This window comes from Terrapene carolina, unplaced genomic scaffold (assembly GCF_002925995.2).
Source record: "Terrapene carolina triunguis isolate 2854851 unplaced genomic scaffold, T_m_triunguis-2.0 Scaffold58, whole genome shotgun sequence".
NCBI lineage: Eukaryota > Metazoa > Chordata > Testudines > Emydidae > Terrapene > Terrapene triunguis.
The window spans coordinates 9,599,770-9,617,395 of record NW_020664409.1 but is presented as its reverse complement, the minus strand read 5'-3'; the positions used below and the strand labels follow the sequence as shown (position 1 = coordinate 9,617,395).

Genomic DNA, 17,626 nt, shown 5'->3' with positions numbered 1-17,626 from the left:
GTCGACGGGGGAGCCTGCCTGCCGCGTGTGGACCGAGGTAAGTTCGAACTAAGGTACTTCGACTTCAGCTACGTTATTCACGTAGCTGAAGTTGCGTACCTTAGTTCGAATTGGGGGGTAAGTGTAGACCAGGCCTGATTTATAATCTGACTGTGATGGGGTGGACTAAGCTCAAAGGCCCGCTGCTGAAGGCCTCAGGGTTCTGCCACACCCATCCCAGGGAAGGAGCAATGGAGAGGTCCTGCAAGCAGGCTAGAGTGGCTGCTGGGGAAGCAGCCAATCAGGGCCCAGAAACGCCATATAAAAGGAGCTGCAGAGGACTAGTCAGTTGGTGCTTGGAGCAGGAGAAGAAAGGACTGCAGGCCTGGCTACCTGGAAGAGCAGCAGGGCTACAGATGGTTTGTGCTAGCAGGGACTGGGGGAGCACTGAGGGAGCTCCTGGCTGGTTACTGGGACTGAGTAGGGACTGAGCCTGGGAAGGGCTGTAGGAAGATAGTGTCTCCAGGGAGGAAGCCCTGAGAATACAACCCCATACCAGAGCTGGACTACTTAAAGACTAAAGCCCAGGGGAGGCTAGAGAGAGACAGGCCCCAGTGGACTGTATACCCTGGAAGGGGGTTGTGTGGGTTAACATACAGACAGAGTGATGTGGCTGGAATGCTGTGTCACTGACAAACCAGCCTGAGAACCACCAAAAGGGGTCACCAGAACTAAAGACCGCAGACACGCCCAGCCAGAAGGGGGCACTCGTGAGATGTGCGTGCCAACCCTTTTACACTGACATATATAACAGAAAGGTCTTTGCTGTAGGATTTCTTTTGGATGCACTTTCTATTTATTCAGGTAAGCCTCAGTTTTACCAGGTTCCATGTGCTCTTAGGCTTCCATCTCTCACCATGGCTATTTTCTTCCAAATCTTCCTGATCAGATTCTATCCTCAGGTCCTGCAGAGATCTCTGTCTCCTTGAGGCTACATAAGAAAATGCTGTGTTTTTGTAGAAATAAAGCATGGCATAAAGGGGAAGCCCCCTCTCCCCAATGATTTCCTATAGTAGCCCTAGAGTCCTAACTTAGTTCCTTCCTTTTCTTCAAGGTGAGGGAAGAGAGGTCCTGAGAAAATGTTATATTTTTGCCCCTGGACAGTGAAATGGGTCCGCTCTGTTTCTGACAATCTTCAGTGGACGTAGAGTTTTGTGAGCTCTATCGATTAGTATAAGAGAATTCTCATCCTTTCTTCTCTCTCTATATAGGGTTTCTACAGATTATTTTAGATTCTCCATCTTTGTTCTCTGGGACTCTTTTGATCCTTAATTTGTTTTCTTGTTCTTTTTTCTCTTTAAATCATCAATATTTAGTTCTAGGTACTGTTTCCCATTTTCAACTGTTTCAAAACTTTTCTCTGTTACAAAAATGATATCTGACCAGATTCTATTTCAGTTTCCTGGTCAGACAGTTCTTGCATGTCTCTTTCCAAGGCCTTGTGTACATTTAAAAAGGTTTGTCAGTATAGACATACTCCTAGAATTATACACCGTTAATAGAGGTGCAGCTCATGGCACCAAAACAGTTCTTTTTCAAGTATAGCTTATACCAGTTCCTTCAGTGAAATATGTTATTCCAGCAAAAGGGCTTTTTTGCTGGCATAACTGCATCTACACTAGGGTTTTTGCTGGCATAGCAATGTCAGTCAGGGTGTGATTCCCCCCCCCCCCCCCCCGCACACTCCTAACCTATGCCAGTAAAACTTTCTAGTCCTTGAAGGAAGTCTTCAGTTCAGATTTTAGAGATCTATTTATTTCATTTCTGCTTTAAATCACTTTAGTAGATAGTGTATTTTTTCCCATCTCCATATTATTTTGCCTGTGAGGCAGCACTTTCTCCCTAAAATCAGAGACTCCCCTTTAAGCAATGCTTTGTTGATTGTTCTTTTTGGCAGCCTATAAACAAGGCTTTTCTGTTTGCTGACAGCAGAAATCAGATTTAGTTAAGTTTAAGCGTCACCTTTTGCTAGTGACTAGAAAAAACATCTCTGCTGACTGTGAGAGTGAAGCTCTTCTAGAGTTTAGAGAGACATCCTGAGGTGAAATGTCACCAGATCCCATGAAAGAAACAGACAAAGACAGATTGACTGACTGATCAACCACTGGGGAGGCTCATTCCCTGGGTCTCTCTTCTGGCTGCTACTCGCTTCTCCCAAAGATCCCTTTTTATTTTTAAAAGTCTTAACCTAGGGAACAAGCTGAGAATTATGAAATGAGAAACGTTATAAATATGGCAAAACTAGTTCACACAAAGGGTAATAAAACATGTGGAACAAGTTACCATAGACAGCAATTGAAACAGTGTATAAATTAGCTGACTGAAGAGATATCTAAATCTATATCAAGAGGAAGGGGAACTGAGGCATATTAAGAAAACTCGAGTTATGATAAACCCAAAATCAGCATGCTTATACATTCAGATAATTTCTACAGAAAAAGACTATTTTTTTCTTTCTACATTTTGTCATATGATGAAACTTTCCCACCAAAGGGATCTCAGGCTCAGAGGATCTGGGTGTGGTGATACATTCAACGATGACTGACAGCCTTGCCCTTAACTTCTCCCAGAGACCATTAACACTGTTCTTTACAATTATAAATTCCTCAGCTTGCAGCTTAACTGTTTCACTTGTCCCCCTCATGACACAGAGCTTGTGTAAACAAGTGGAATCATTTTGTAGTGCCTAAGTCTTAACTCATCCTGTTTGAATTTCTAACAACAGAGCAGTTCTCTTGCAGGTACTTGTTTTCTTACGGGTGCTCTGGTTTAGGTTAATCCTTAAGTAGGAGCCTTGTACGTTCCTTTGGTTTTTTTTATGCTGAAAAGCCCCTAGAGAGTGTAAGCAGGCTGATAGATCTATGACATGATTTAACCCATACTTACTTAATGCAATTTAATGAAGCACATGAAATGTTACTTAAAAAGTAAATAAAATTCGGACCATTGTCATACAGTTATGATGCTTATTGCTGATAGTTATTTTATTTATTAAGCATTGATAGGAAACTCAGTATGCGCAGCAATAACATGGGCAACAATTCAGCAAAGCATTTAAGGACATGGTTAGGTCAACCTCTATTCTTCACATCATTTAAGCACATGGCTATGCTTGCTTAAGTGCTCTTTTGAATAAGGATGCACATTAAGTGCGTAAGTAAGTGCTTTGCTGAATCAGGTCCTATGTACCTACATGTAGGCATATCATGTCTATAGCTTTACATCATATTTTTATCTTTTATGAAACTCAACAGACCTAATCACTAATTGTAGAATTAAGATACAGATTTTCATTATCTGATTAAAAAAAAAAAAAGATTGCAGGCAATAATTCATGACAAGTTTGCTTGGATCTAGAAAACAATCTACAACATTTTTTTAAATGCCCAAAGCATGTAGACATTTTGCTAGATTCATTAGGACCCTGATTCAGCAAAGCCCTTAAGCATATGCTTAAGTCCCATTGATTTTAACTGGATTTAGGCACTTGCTTACGGCCTTTGCTGAAATGGCACCTAAATCTGGCACAATGAGATATAAATTCCCATCATGGTTATATCCCCTTCTGGCCAACTTTCTACTGCTGGACCAGAGATTACACCAGTCTAAACCAGGAGAAATCTGGAAAGGATTTAATCATCATAGTTTACTTGTTTGAAACTTATCTTCCTATGAATCACTATAACTGTACACTTGCCAGTGGCTCTTACTGAAAATTCTACTTTTAAGGCAAAATTTTGGTCCAGATAAACAACAGCTGTGCAGTGCCTTAGAATATAACACATCTACTACAGTCCCTAGATCTGTTCACTTGGAGGTTGGGCATTCTTAAGTTCAGAGCCCTTGATTCGGAGGCTCACTTCCTCCCTTTTTCCAACAGAGTCTGAGGTGGTTGAACCTCAGGGCATTTTGCCGGGCCCATCTATTCACTCAGGCTTTTTCTAAGAGGGTGGGATTTGACGGGGAGGGTAACTGTGAGAGGAAGCTTTTATTATCCTTAACCAACATGTATTCAACTTATGTATACATGAGATGTATTTTTATACATTTTTTTTTAAAAAGCAACAAAAACAGCTGGGTGAAATATTCCTTCAAACTTTGTCTGCTTATGAATTGGCAAAAATATTTACTAAATTAGGAACATTTTATGATAGTAAAATCTTTATGAAAGTTTGTGTGAAATTTTTGCATTACCTCTTTGAAGTTTAAACATGGTTGATGGTGACTGGTCACAACTTACATGACACTGACTTTGGTTCCCTGATTGCCTGAGTCTCATGCATGTTTGTCAAGTGGGGCAGCAGAAGCCATTTTGGCTAATTTTACATTGTAGTTTGAGTGTTCTCTATGAGCTAATCATAGAAAACTGCTGGAGGTTATGCAGCAGGCAGGGAACGGGCTTCTATTTCTTCTTCCCATGAGAGCAGTCCAGCTCCACTCCAAACAGTTTCACACAGTCATCTATACTCTGCTCTGTTTGAGGTTTCTCCCATCATGCAATTTATATGCAGTTTTTCTGTGTTCAGGCTGGTTTGCAGCTTGCTTTTACATGTAACTTTGCATTCTGAGGTTTTCAATTGTAAAAAAAATATTCTTTGTCATATTGTTTGCTCTTAATGTGTACAGTTTTGAAATATTCTTCTGTTTTTAGTAGAAAGAGGGAGTATTGCTGGAAACAGTAAAATCTTTCAAAACAGTAATATTTTTGGTGACTATAACAGTGAACAGTGACCATAACACTAAATAATGCTTATGGTACACTATGGAGAACATATTCACTTTGCTACTGCACTGTAATATCCTTAACCATCAATCACCACTGTCATGGCCCTAAGTCAGCACTCCATCCTATTCAGCAAAGCACTATGCACGTGCTTAACTTTAAGGCATGTACTGAAGTCTCACTGACTTATTTGGGAGTTAAGCATGTGCTTAAGTGCTTTGCTGAATAGGAATGGACATAAGCATATGCTTAAGTGCTTCACTGATATGGGACCTATATCCTTACTCACTCCTCTTGCTCCAGACTGCCTATATTTACATTTAAATTCAGATGATTCTTCAAATGGCTGCCATCTTGAAAACCTGCTCCATCCCAACAGACAGTGAAAGGATGAGAAGAGAAATTTGCAATGAGAGGACCACTGACAGAAGCAGAAGAGGGCCCAATACTGGTGACACTGTATGTATATCTATTTCAAATCCCCTAGGTATCTCAGCTGCTTGCATTGCCAGCTGCAAGATACTGGCTTCTAACTACAAGAGCTTCTGGCTGTCTAAGAGACAGTTATGCTGAGTGACAGCAGTCTGATGGCTCATAAAAGAACCATCTGGCAGCTGGTTACCATCTTACAGCTGCCAACTCCTTGGAACCTCAAAACTGGCTCAGCCTGTTTGTGTGTGGAAGGGGTTGGGCAGGCAGGAGGGAAGAGGGATGTAAGTTTGAATTTTTGTACAAGCATCATTTAAAATTTCTCCTCCATCCCACATACTGTTAATTTGTTGTAACTGTGGAAAAGCTAATAAAAATGCATGAGTTTTGCATTTCCTCTTTCAAAAACTGATACAGTCTAGTATTGCCAACTCACCTCATTTTATTGCAACTGTAGAGATTTTGAGGTGGTTTTTTTATGTGTCTGATGAAAACATGATGAAAAGCTGTCCACCCATGAATTTTCTCTTATTCAGTATGGTGATTATCTCCTATTACTGTCAATGGGGCTGAAGCCAGCAAGATGGCTGCCAGGTCCCTACAGTCTTGTTGCATGTGAAAGTGAGGCTGCCCTTAATAAAGTGAGCTACTACCTCCCACTGTTTTCACTGAGACTGAAGCCAGGCCACAGGCAAAATGACTGCCACTGTATGGTTCAGGAGGCTAGACAGGACACAGGGAATTGTGAGGAGCAGAAGAGACACTGAAAGGTGGATGGGGAGGAAGGGCAGTGGGGAGGGAGATTCGGGGGAATAGGGTAAAGTGGGATGTGGGGAGGAACGAAAAGACAGTTACCTTTTCTGTAACTGGTGTTCTTCGAGATGTGTTGCTCATGTCTATTCCACAATAGGTGTGCGTGCTCGCCACATGCATTGGTGCCGGAAGTATTTCCCCTAGCAGTACCCGTAGGAGAGCGCCTCAGCGACCCCTGGAGTGGTGCCTCCATGGCGTGGTATAAGGGGCGTTGCACGCTCCCCCACCCTCAGTTCCTTCTTATCATACAACTCCAACACAGGGGAAGGAGGGAGGGATGTGGAATAGACATGAGCAACACATCTCGAAGCACACCAGTTACGGAAAAAGTAACTGTCTTTTCTTCTTCGAGTGATTGCTCATGTGTATTCCACAATAGGTGATTCCAAGCTATATCTGTTGGAGGTGGGTAGGAGTTAACAGACTCTCGCAACGGAGTACCCTGCTGAACCTGGCGTCATCCCTGATTTGGGAGACGATCGCACAGTGCAAGGTCAACGTGTGAACTGAAGACCACGTGGCAGCCTTGCAAATGTCCTGAATGGGAACATGGGCTAAAAAGACAGCCGACGAGGCCTGCGCCCTAGTCAAGTGCGCCTTCACAATTGGTGGCGAAGGGATTCCTGCCAGGTCATAACAGGTATGGATGCACAAAGTGATCCAGTTGGAGAGCCGCTGAATGGAGATCGGCCGACCTTTCATGCGCTCGGCCAAGGTGATGAACAGTTGCGAGGACTTTCTGAACGTCTTAGTCCGCTCCAGGTAGAAAGCCAGAGCCCATCTCACATCCAGCGTGGAGACGGCGCTCCTCACTGGACGCATGGGGCTTGGGGCAGAGGACCGGCAGAAAAGTGTCCTGACCCATGTGATAGACGGAGACCACCTTCGGGAGGAACGAAGGGTGTGGGCGGAGCTGGACCTTCTCCTTAAGAAATACTGTGTATGGGGGCTCGGAGGTCAGTTACGTCCCACCGACTTCTTCCTTGGAGGTCTGGAGAGGGAGGACGATGGTCCTTCTGAGGCTCTGGCCACCGAACGAGCCCCCACTAGGGGCTGCGTTGGGGGCCACGGTCCCCACTGGTACCATTGGGCCAGCCAAAGGGCCCGGTGCCACTGCACCTGCTGGGGCACCAGCAGAGCTGGTTGTTCGGCCAGGCTGGAGGACTGGTACCGTTGGTAACAGTTGCTCCGCGATCGGCTCTGACGGGCGGACCCACGACAGCGAGACGCTGGCAATCGATGCCCAGGGCTGCGGAGAGGGTGCCGTGGTGGGGTCCTGGAGCGGGACGCTGAACGGGAACGACGTCGATGTCCGTGCCATGACCGGCTGCGATAAACCCCTCTGAGACGACATGACATCTGCCTCGGTCCCATCGGTGTTCGCTCCTCGAGGTGGAGCGGTGCTGAGAGTCTCGGTTGGACGAAACCCAACCAGACAGTCTGGGGGGCATCAAGGGCGATCCACGTGGACTTTGCCCTGACCGGTCGCTGGGCGGAGAACGGTGTCGGGAATGTTCCCTCGACCAAGACCGGTACCGAGCCAGGGGCGACTGCGGAGATCACAATGGCAGCTTGCCTCTGGAGTGCGGGGCCGACATCGGCGGTGCTCCTGGTACCGGCATGGACATAACATCCTGGGCCGCCTGCAGGGCCTCTGGCGTGGAGGGCATCGGGACATCCGGGGAGGCCTTCTCCGAATAGGCCAGGCTACTCCGCTCGACTTGAGTCGGAGGCCTAGAGGCAAGTGGGGATCGAGGACTACCCAACATGGGTCTAGCCTCTGTCCTGGGTTTACTCCGGGCCATGGCAAAGAAGGTCTCTTTCTAGCCTTCTTGGCATGCCCCGTGAACGGGGAGCGGTGCCGACTGGTCAATGGCACCAAAGGGTCGCCGCACACCGACACCGTGGTGCCCGGTGCCGACTTGGAGCGGTGCGCAGGAGCTGAGGTCAGCGCCGACTCCATCAGAATAGCCTGGAGCCTAATGTCCCTTTCTCTCTTGGTCCGAGGCTTAAACGACTTGCAAATCTTGCAGCGATCGCTGAGATGGGTTTCCCCCAAACAGCGCAGACAGTTAGTGTGCGGATCACTCAGTGGCATAGATTGCCTACAAGTGTCGCACGACTTAAAACCCAGGGCGCGGGGCATGCCCCAGCCCGGGTGCTCTACTAAACGAAACTAACTAAACAACTAACTAACTATAGGTACCATACACTGAACGAACAAGCAGTTTTGGGGACGAGCTACAGCAAAGCTGGAACAGAGCAGTTCCGAAGCACCTTCACTGGCGGCAAGAAGGAACTGAGGGTGGGGGGAGCGTGCAGCGCCCCTTATACCGCACCATGGAGGCACCACTCCCGGGGTCGCTGAGGCGCTCCCCTCTGGGTACTGCTAGGGGAAAAACTTCCGGCACTGGTGCACGAGGCGAGCACGCACACCTATGGTGGAATACATATGAGCAATCACTTGAAGAAGAAGAAGAAAGGGTTGTGGCGGGGGGGGGGGGTCCGGAGCAGGGAGAAGTAGAGCCAGCATGGGTGGGGTGCGAGGCCCAGTCTCGGGAGCAGAAAAGTTTGGGTGGGAAGTCCTGCTTCTGGCAGAAGGCTAAACCAAGCCCACATTGTTTTTACTGTGACATCATCGCTTATATGAATAAGTTTTTGCATTGAAACACTGTCAATTTTGGAATATTACAAGTACTTACACCACTTCTTTTTAAAAAATATTTAATTGAAGAGACATTACATAACACTGTGCGCCCCGAGGAGGCTGGTTACTGGTCAACTGCCCATTAGCTAACACTGATGAGTTATTTCATACTTACTTGTGAATGTCATCTGTTCTTTTATTGCAGTACTACATAAACATAAGCAGAAGCATATTTCTCTTCTGCTGTTGCATACAATGTACAATGTTCATTTTTGTCTAAGACCCCCTCCTGACATACTCATCCACATGCTGTTCAGCTAAATTCAGAAAGCAGGAATTAATGTAAAGTTCTTTAATTTAAATAATTAAATTAATTAATTAATTAAATAAATATCTAACTCATCAACCCTAAAAAATATTATAAATTCTATATGTGAGTCATGATACATTAAGTAGGTCAGTGGTTCTCAAGCTATTTACCATCCCATCTTTCTTTTATCAAAGAAAATAAACTAGAAGGGGAGAGAATCAAAATAATAATAAGAAATGAATGGCTGTTCCTCTATCTTAGGGTCAAGGAAAGGGTAAGTGGAGTCTCCATGTCAGCAGCCAGAGAGAGGTGTCCATATTTGTGTGTATTAAAGGCTGATTTTTCAACCAGAAATTAACACAGACTTTGGCAGAAGAGTAGAGGAGAGTTGAGACAAAAGACGCACTAAAAACATGACCTGATTTAAAAAACAAAACAAAAAACCCTCATGATTTTGGGGGTCAATCTCATGATTTTTGATCTCTTGAGGCTGGCAATACTGCAGAGCCCTGTTCCACTTCCAGAGGCAGAATCAGAATATATATTCTCCAAGATGTGTCCATCCCCCCAATCTGTTGTGTGCATACATATGAATATAACATATTATAAATGTAAAGAGCAACACACAGTCAAACATACATCTCCCTGTTTTCTTTCCATAAGCCAAAGACATCAAAGATGGCTGCCATGCAGTTTTTGCACAAAAATTCTGAGCTAGAATTGGTTTTCTCAAGCTGATCCGTGGGGGAAAAAACTGTCCCTCAAATTTTTGCCAAACGTCCAACCCTAATAATAACTATTAAGAGTATCTTTTCTTCCAAGTAAAAGCAATAAAGGAAAAACAAACAAACACCAGAGTGCCATCCTATGTATTTCCTAGCAGAGTATGTAAAGAAAGTACCAGAATCATCTCCTGAGTTTTAGAGAAACATCTGTTAGTGGGAAATGCTGAAAATAACGGCAGAAAGTATAAAATGACTGAAGCCTGGTTCAAAGCCGTTAGATTTAGCTTCCCACTATTGAAGATGACACAGGTAGCTACAGCTCTGGGTCCTGCCGTCTTTTCTTAACATGTCCAATAAAGAAACTATAAGTAATACGACTCCTTAAAGGAACAAACTCAATCAGACAAAAAAGTTATGAAAGCCATTTAGGGTTTCATATCCCTGTTGTTGCCTTGCATTTGGACAGTACAGGCGCTGATCAAATGGCAGTAACACATCACTTGAGAACTTTGCACCTTGCCTGTATCTCCGCAGTTGTTTTGAAACCACTTGAATCATGTTGGTTCTAATAATTTTTTTCTCTCTCTTTTAACATATAAAATATCAGTCAGCATTCAAGTCTGCTCATTCCCATGCTACAAGCTTTTGGCAGCACACACTCAGCTTAATGACAGCTCTGGTTCTGTTCCAGTGGATTATTTTTAAAAAACGTGATGAAAAAACCAGCTGTGTTTAAGTAGTTAAGTCCAATCAGACACTTTGAGATTTTGGCTGCTTACTCCCTTAACAGTCCTATGCCAGGCCAAAAAACAAAACCCCAACACACACACACACACTCACTCTGCAGTTATTACTTATGTTTCACGATGTGTCAAACACATTACTGCACGTACAGATTTATTACACTGTTGTACTGTGTTTCCACAGCCAAACCTCTTCAAGATATCATTCTAACTTATATGAGCATTAGTCCACATGTGTCCATTTTAAAACAACCATCTCACACTGTAACAATGACTGAAATGTTTTTTCTTATTAATAATGGTCTACAATTTACTGTAAAAAGGAAAAAGCAGCAAGGTGACTAAATAAATTGTCAGGTATCTTTCTTCCATACACTAAACTAGTGCTACATATATTTTTGGAGCTCCTAACAATTCTGCTGGAGAAAGGACATCAAATGATGCCTAGAAATGTGATACACATTCTCATTTCACACTCCATCAAGCTTTTACAACAGGAGCTCCATGACATGTAAGAGAACACTTGGTAAACTGCCATATTTGCCAAGGTATAAAATACAGGATAAAGTTACTTTTAAAAAAAGAAAAAAAAGTTTTATGTTCTCTGCATGACTAAATCAGCTGTCTAGCTTCGACCGAATATGTTAGAAATATACAATACTTCTCTCCACTGGTGGAATCTGAACCTCTGGAAAGATGTACATTGAGGTATTTTAATACAGGCTTAAAATTAATGTATTCTATATTACAAATATTTTGGTAAAGAAAAATATACAACTCTTTCCTAAAGTTTACTAGGTTAGAGATATACTAGATTATATAAATCACTGGTGTTGAATCTTTTCCCTGCTAATAATTTCTTTCCTCATGTTACATCCTGGAACAAGAAACAAGTTTATTATTGTCTTTACGGGCAAAAAAATAAAGCTATGAGTATTAGCAAAACCATCTTTTAAATTCAGATTTCAAACTGTCAGAAGATTAAAACTTCATACATACATAAAAAGGGAACTATAAATGAAAACAGAAACAGAGCCTGGAATCATTATTCTTGAACAGCTGCTGTTTTACTGGTGTAGTAAAGCAGAAAATGTCTTTTACTCACCTCTGTTATACCGGAAACCTCTCCTTTTGCTAGCGGTCTGGTGATGGATGGAGTGAACACATTGGCATCTGACACTGCCCGCCCCTTCATAAAATGTTTCCCTGCTTCATAAATGTCCACTTCTACCATTTTACCCATGAATTCAGGATCCTTTGGCACGAGAACCTTTAAAAGAAATTGTTCAGATGGTACAGACATTTCCTATGTTGAATGTCTTAGGACTCAAGTCACCACAGATTTCATTCAGAAAGCAGAATTTTGGTGAAAGGTCAGTGTGAAACCTGAAAAACTCAAATCTCATTCACCTGCATGCTCTACTTCCCCCTAAAAAACATCTCTGTTTGGTAATATCTCCCATTTGTACTCCCAAAGAGCTATTCAGCATTAGGTCTGCTCTTTTTAACTATGCTTAACTGCCTGAGTAATACCTTTGGCAGACAAAAGAGGTGGGTGTGAGCTGCAAAATTTAGATCAGGAATCAAATCCAAACACTTCCGAAGGTTACTTGCTCAAGATAACTCTACTAGATGTCTCTAACTCTTTCTGTTTTCATCTCTTTAATTACAAGATAACCTATTGGTTCTTCAGCTGTAAGATCTTCATGGCATAAACAATGTCCATATGTGTTTATACAGAGCCTCACCCGTATCTTGATTGTGGCCTCTTGGGGTACGTCTACACTTCAACATAAGCCCAGGGTTTGCACTCAGGCTCAGGCTTAACCCCCCTTCCATCTTCACACAAATTGCACTAACTCAGGGCTCACACCTAGATTCCCAGGACCCCATGGAGGTGGAGGGTCTGAGCTTCAGTCAAGCCAGGACCCAGCAGTCAAGCCCTCTTGCTTTGCAGTATAGGCGTAGCCCCACTGGACTCATGCTCTGCAAGTCTGCCAAAAGAATTCCACAATCCCATGGGTCAACTTTCTTTGTCCTCTGGACAGTCAAGTTTGGTGGACAATCAAGTTTTCCCACACTGCACCATGAACAAAGGGCTAGAGCAGCCACATTTTGGGAGGGTGCTAGAAAGTTTCGGATATGGGTGGTTGGATTCAGGCCTACATAATCCAGTGTAGACTCTGGAGCCCCAGGCTCCAGAGTTCAGCAGCTCCTAACCTGGGTTACAAATGTGTGTAGACACTCAAGCCCTAGGTTAAGAAACCCGGGGCCTGCAAGTTTGAGTTCTACTAACCTTGGGCTTACACTGCAGTGTAGACATCCCATGATTCTTTTCTTAAGAGTCTTTAGTGAGGGACCTTGTCAAAGGCTTTCTGAAAGTCCAAATACACTATATCCATTGGATCATCCTTGTCCACATGTTTTTTGACCCCTCAAAGAATATTAACAGATTGGTGAGGCATGATTTCAAAAGCCATCATGATGACTCTTCCCCAACATATCGTGTTTATCTATGAGTCTGATAATTCTGCTTTTTACTATAGTTTCAACCAATTTGCCTGGTACTGAAGTTAGACTTATGGGCCTATAATTACCAGGATTGCCTCTGTAGCCTTTTTTATTTAAAAACAATTGCCATCAATTAGTTATTTACCAGTCATCTGGTACAGAGGCTGATTTAAGTGATAAGTTACATACCACAATTCGTAATTCTGCAATTTCAGATTTGAGTTCCTTCAGAACTCTTGGGTGAATACCATCTAGTCTGGTGACTTATTACTGTTTAATTTATCAATTTGTTCCAAAACCTCCCCTATTGACACCTGAATCTGGGTCATTTCCTCAGAAATGTCACATAATAAGACTGGCTCAGGTGTGAGAATTTCCCTCACATCATCTGCAGTGAAAACTGAATCAAATAATTCATTTAGCTTTTCTACAATGGCCTGGTCTTTCTTGAGTACTTCTATAGCACCTCAATCATCCAGTGATTGTTTGGCAGGCTTCCTGCTGCTTATGTATTTAAAAACGATGTGTGTACCTAGTGTGTATTGAGAATTATGGATATATGCTGGACTTATGACTAAAGTGTATTTAAACCAGGCATATCAAGGGGAGTTAGTAAACAGGTCTGCCCTAGATCTAGGTATACAAAGCTATTAGGCCAGGAGTCGGCAACCTTTCAGAAGTGCTGTGCCGAGTCTTCATTTATTCACTCTAATTTAAGGTTTTGCGTGCCAGTAATATGTTTTAACGTTTTTAGAAGGTCTCTTTCTATAAGTCTATAATATATAACTAAACTATTGTTGTATAAAGTAAATAAGGTTTTTAAGATGTTTAAGAAGCTTTATTTAAAATTAAATTAAAATGCAGAACCCCCCAGACCGGTGGCCAGGACCCGGGCAGTGTGAGTGCCACTGAAAATCTCTTGCGTGCCGCCTTTGGCACGCATGCTATAGGTTGCTTACCCCTGTATTAAGCTAACAAGTGGGAAAGGAGACAGCTTTCAAAAGGGAAAAGAAACTTTCTCTGGGCTATAAAAACAGAGGGTCTGAACTTTAAGTCATAAGCAATTGAATCAACTAATTGTATACAATATAACTGTATTATAAAAGCATGTTCTATGAAAGCCCGTGACAAACTGATTAATATTATTGTAAAATGTATGTATTAACACTACATAAGGAATTATATTGATTACATTGATTATTAGGCTTTACAGTCTGTATCCAAACAAAGGAAGAAAAAGGTGTCTCTCATACAGGAGTGAATGGCAAAGCTATTTACCAGTCTTCTATGTACATTAAGCATGGTGGAATCAAAACTATGGAAGTCCATTTACAAATAAGGGGATGGGAATCCCACACAAAGGAAACAGCAGCATGAGGTCATCTTGCCTCTTGCAAAAAGGTAATTGAACTCTGGAAAATATGAGAAAGACAGAAGCCATCTTTGGTATCCATCATTAGACAGACACAAGGGAACAGAGTTCTTGCAAGCTGAGAAAGATGGATAATTCAACCAAGAGGGGACTGAAGTCTATGGAAACTGAATGAGAAACTTGCTTAGGCAAAGATCTTTCACCTATGAAGGTAAGAGAAACCGGTCCCTTATGCTTCTGTGGAAGGTCCTGACTGAGAGAAAGTTACCCATGGGTGGCCAAAAGGAAGATTGGCAAGAAATCTACCTTGAACAAAGACTGCAGCTTGTTAAGTCAAGTCTTAGCCACTAGAAAGCATTTTACTTGTAACTCTAACACCTATATTTTGTTAATGAATGTGTTTTATTTTTACTATAAACCATCTCAGTGCTGTGCTTGAAGGGAAGGTTGTATTCCCCCCCCCCTTAAGTTAATAAGCTGTAATGTGCTTTTGTCTCTTTAAAGCAGCAATTAACCTTATTATTTCTCTGAATGGTCCAAGTGAGGGCTGGACACTTCAGGACACATGGTTTTGGGGAAATTCAGGACTGGGAGTGTGTTAGGATCTCCCTGCTGGTTGTAAGCAGGGCTGGTGAAAATCAGTGGGGCTGTAGACAGGCTGCTAGGGTTAGAGCTGCAAGCCAGGGCTATCTAGTACACAGACACTCAGGGTGTGACCTGCATGCTTATAGGCTTGCTGTGAGAATCCCAGGCTGGGAGCTACAGCAGCAAAGCACTGTAAGGCACCCAAGGTCAAGTGGTGACACAATGCTGAAAGAGATCTACCATACACTATGCAGAAAATTAGACAGGTGCTTGCAACGTTATCTGGCAGTAAAAGAAAGGAATACTAGCTTAACTTTTTTTTTTTTTTTTTTTTTTTTTTTGCAAAAACTAAGTGAAATACAGACAATTGCAAGAAAACTAAATTAACCCTTAATGTCTGGGGGCAAATTATCTGCATTTAAGTAATGCTGATAATTTTGTGAGGCGGGTATTGTAGTTCAGAAGGGTTGTGTTCTATGTGGAAGGATTTCATTTGCAAACAAATACTTAAAAACAAATTGCATATATTTAAGATTGAAGTGCTATGAGTCTAAACATGAGAGGCAAAAGCTCCTTCTGAATCAAGATCTTTCTTGCCTTTTTTCTATTCTTTTTTAACAAAGACTTTGCCAAATTGCAGTGTCCAGAAGTGCTATCTAAAAGATTACTGAAAATCATCAGTTTTTTATGTGTATCCATGTACACAAATATCCATTACGTATTTTTTAATTCATTTATGGTATTTTCACAGCTACAAAACACCATGATGCAGAATCTCCCATTAATGAGTCTAGACAGTTGTACCCCTGTTGGCAGGCAACATTTTTTCCTTTGCCTGTCTTTTGAACTGTAGCACTTTTACTGTTGGCCTTGTTTAGGGAAATTACCAGAAAGCAAAAAGAAAATGATTGAGATTTTAATTTTGTTTATTTATTTTACAGTACCTGCTCGTAGAATTGATTGTGAGCAACATAAAACTGGGAATCAAAAGATTCTTCTGTTACCAGAACTCTCTGTCTCTCACCAACCTGGAAAATAGAAAGGTAAAGAGATGAGTCTGAGAGTAAAACCCATAAAATACTACCTGAAGGAGGATGCCTACAGAAACTTCCTCTTGAATTTAACAGAGTGCCTTTGGCTAAATTAGCAGCTAAAACAAGAAAATAAAATAAATTAAACTGCCTGTAAGATCATATTGACCATTTGATTACATGAAATTAACATAGTTTGAAATTGCATGGTGTAATATACACGTTGTTCAAATGTGAAACTTCAATGCAAAAAGTCAATCTGATTTTTTCACTCATTATGAATAGGGTGTCAGAAATCAAAATATTTTAGACATACACCTTTGTCCACAACCCCACAAAAGCAAACAAAGCCCCAGCATCTTTCTGTATTATTTGCAATAATTTGTAAAAATGAGCTCTAGACAGGCTGCTGCCAGATCCAAATTTGTTGAAATTTCATAATGATACAATGAAATGGTAATAACCATCTGTGAGTGATGAGGAACTGTGATGCTGTGGAAAACCTCCAGATATAGGATAAAACAAGTCCATTCACCTTTCACATTTTTCAGAACTCTTTAACCACATTTTCTACACAAGACAGTGTGTAAACAAAAATGGTTTATTCCTTCACAGCCCATCTTCCTCCTCCCTCCGCAGCGATATCACAATGCTGTATTTGTGACATCATATTCGTTCCCATGGCAATAGGTGTAGTCATCACAGTTTTTCACTCCTGGATTAAGAAGACTGACTATGAGGAGGAAATCTTTTAACAAAACACACAGATTCAATAACATTCAAGGGAGCATAATCACTGGGAAAAAAAGCTATAACATATTTATTATCGCCAAACATGGCCCATTGTGAATAATATCTTTTAAAAGGCACCAAATCATATTTTATGACATTGCCAAAAAGTTGAGCATGGGGAGCCAAGTGTATTTAGAGATAGGCCTGAGTAATCAAGTATAAATCAAGACCTGAATTTTCTCAAAGTTCAGAGGTGTTTGAATGAGTGGTTTTGGTTTGATGCATTCTTATGCTGCCTTAAGAAGTTTAGATCTGGACTTTTCCCTAGCTCAAGGATATTCTTATCCACGTTTTTAGCTTGGGCCAATTGTAGCTGAATGTTTTATCTGAACGTAGACTGGATTTTTTCTGACTTGTTTGACAAATGAATTCTTCAAATTACTGCTTCTCAGCAAACTGAATTTGTTTATTGCTTTTATTCTTATCCCCCATTTGGAGACTCGTCAACATATCCTAGCTTTTAAGCATTTAGTATATGTAAACAAAGCTCCATTAAAGACCACTTGTCACTTAAAGAAAGAAAAATCACTTCCACCACATCCTGAGACATGGCTGTTACATAGAAACTGTGAGGTCCTTCTATGAAACAATCACTCTGAGAAAGCTAGAAAGACCCAGATAAACTGATTGAATTTACACAGTTCAAGTAGTAAGTAGTGAAGAAAAAACACACTAACCATAATTTTTGGATCTTCTTTAAAAATTATTAGAAATAATCATGGATTAAGAGCTGGTAGAGACTAGGATAGAGATGACTAAGGGAGTATTTTATAGAGGTCCATAAAAACATGCCTGGTGTGGAGAAAGTAAATAAGGAAGTGTTATTTACTCCTTCTCATAACACAAGAACACTTTTTTGAACCCTGTTATAGTCTTGGCCTTCACAACATCCTCTGGCAAAGAGTT

General features: G+C 41.8%; 1 protein-coding gene across 2 annotated transcripts in view; it reads right to left on the bottom strand.

Annotated features, from left to right (window-relative positions):
* CDKAL1 (CDK5 regulatory subunit associated protein 1 like 1) overlaps window positions 1–17,626 on the bottom strand; it is a 648,436-nt gene that overhangs the window by 25,613 nt on the left and 605,197 nt on the right. For both annotated transcript variants that reach the window (XM_026660497.1, XM_026660489.1), the window contains 2 exons: window positions 15,842–15,925; window positions 11,535–11,699 (listed from right to left, as the gene is read on the bottom strand). In XM_026660497.1, coding sequence (XP_026516282.1) covers window positions 11,535–11,699; window positions 15,842–15,925 — 249 coding nt within the window. The remainder of the gene's footprint in view (window positions 1–11,534; window positions 11,700–15,841; window positions 15,926–17,626) is intronic.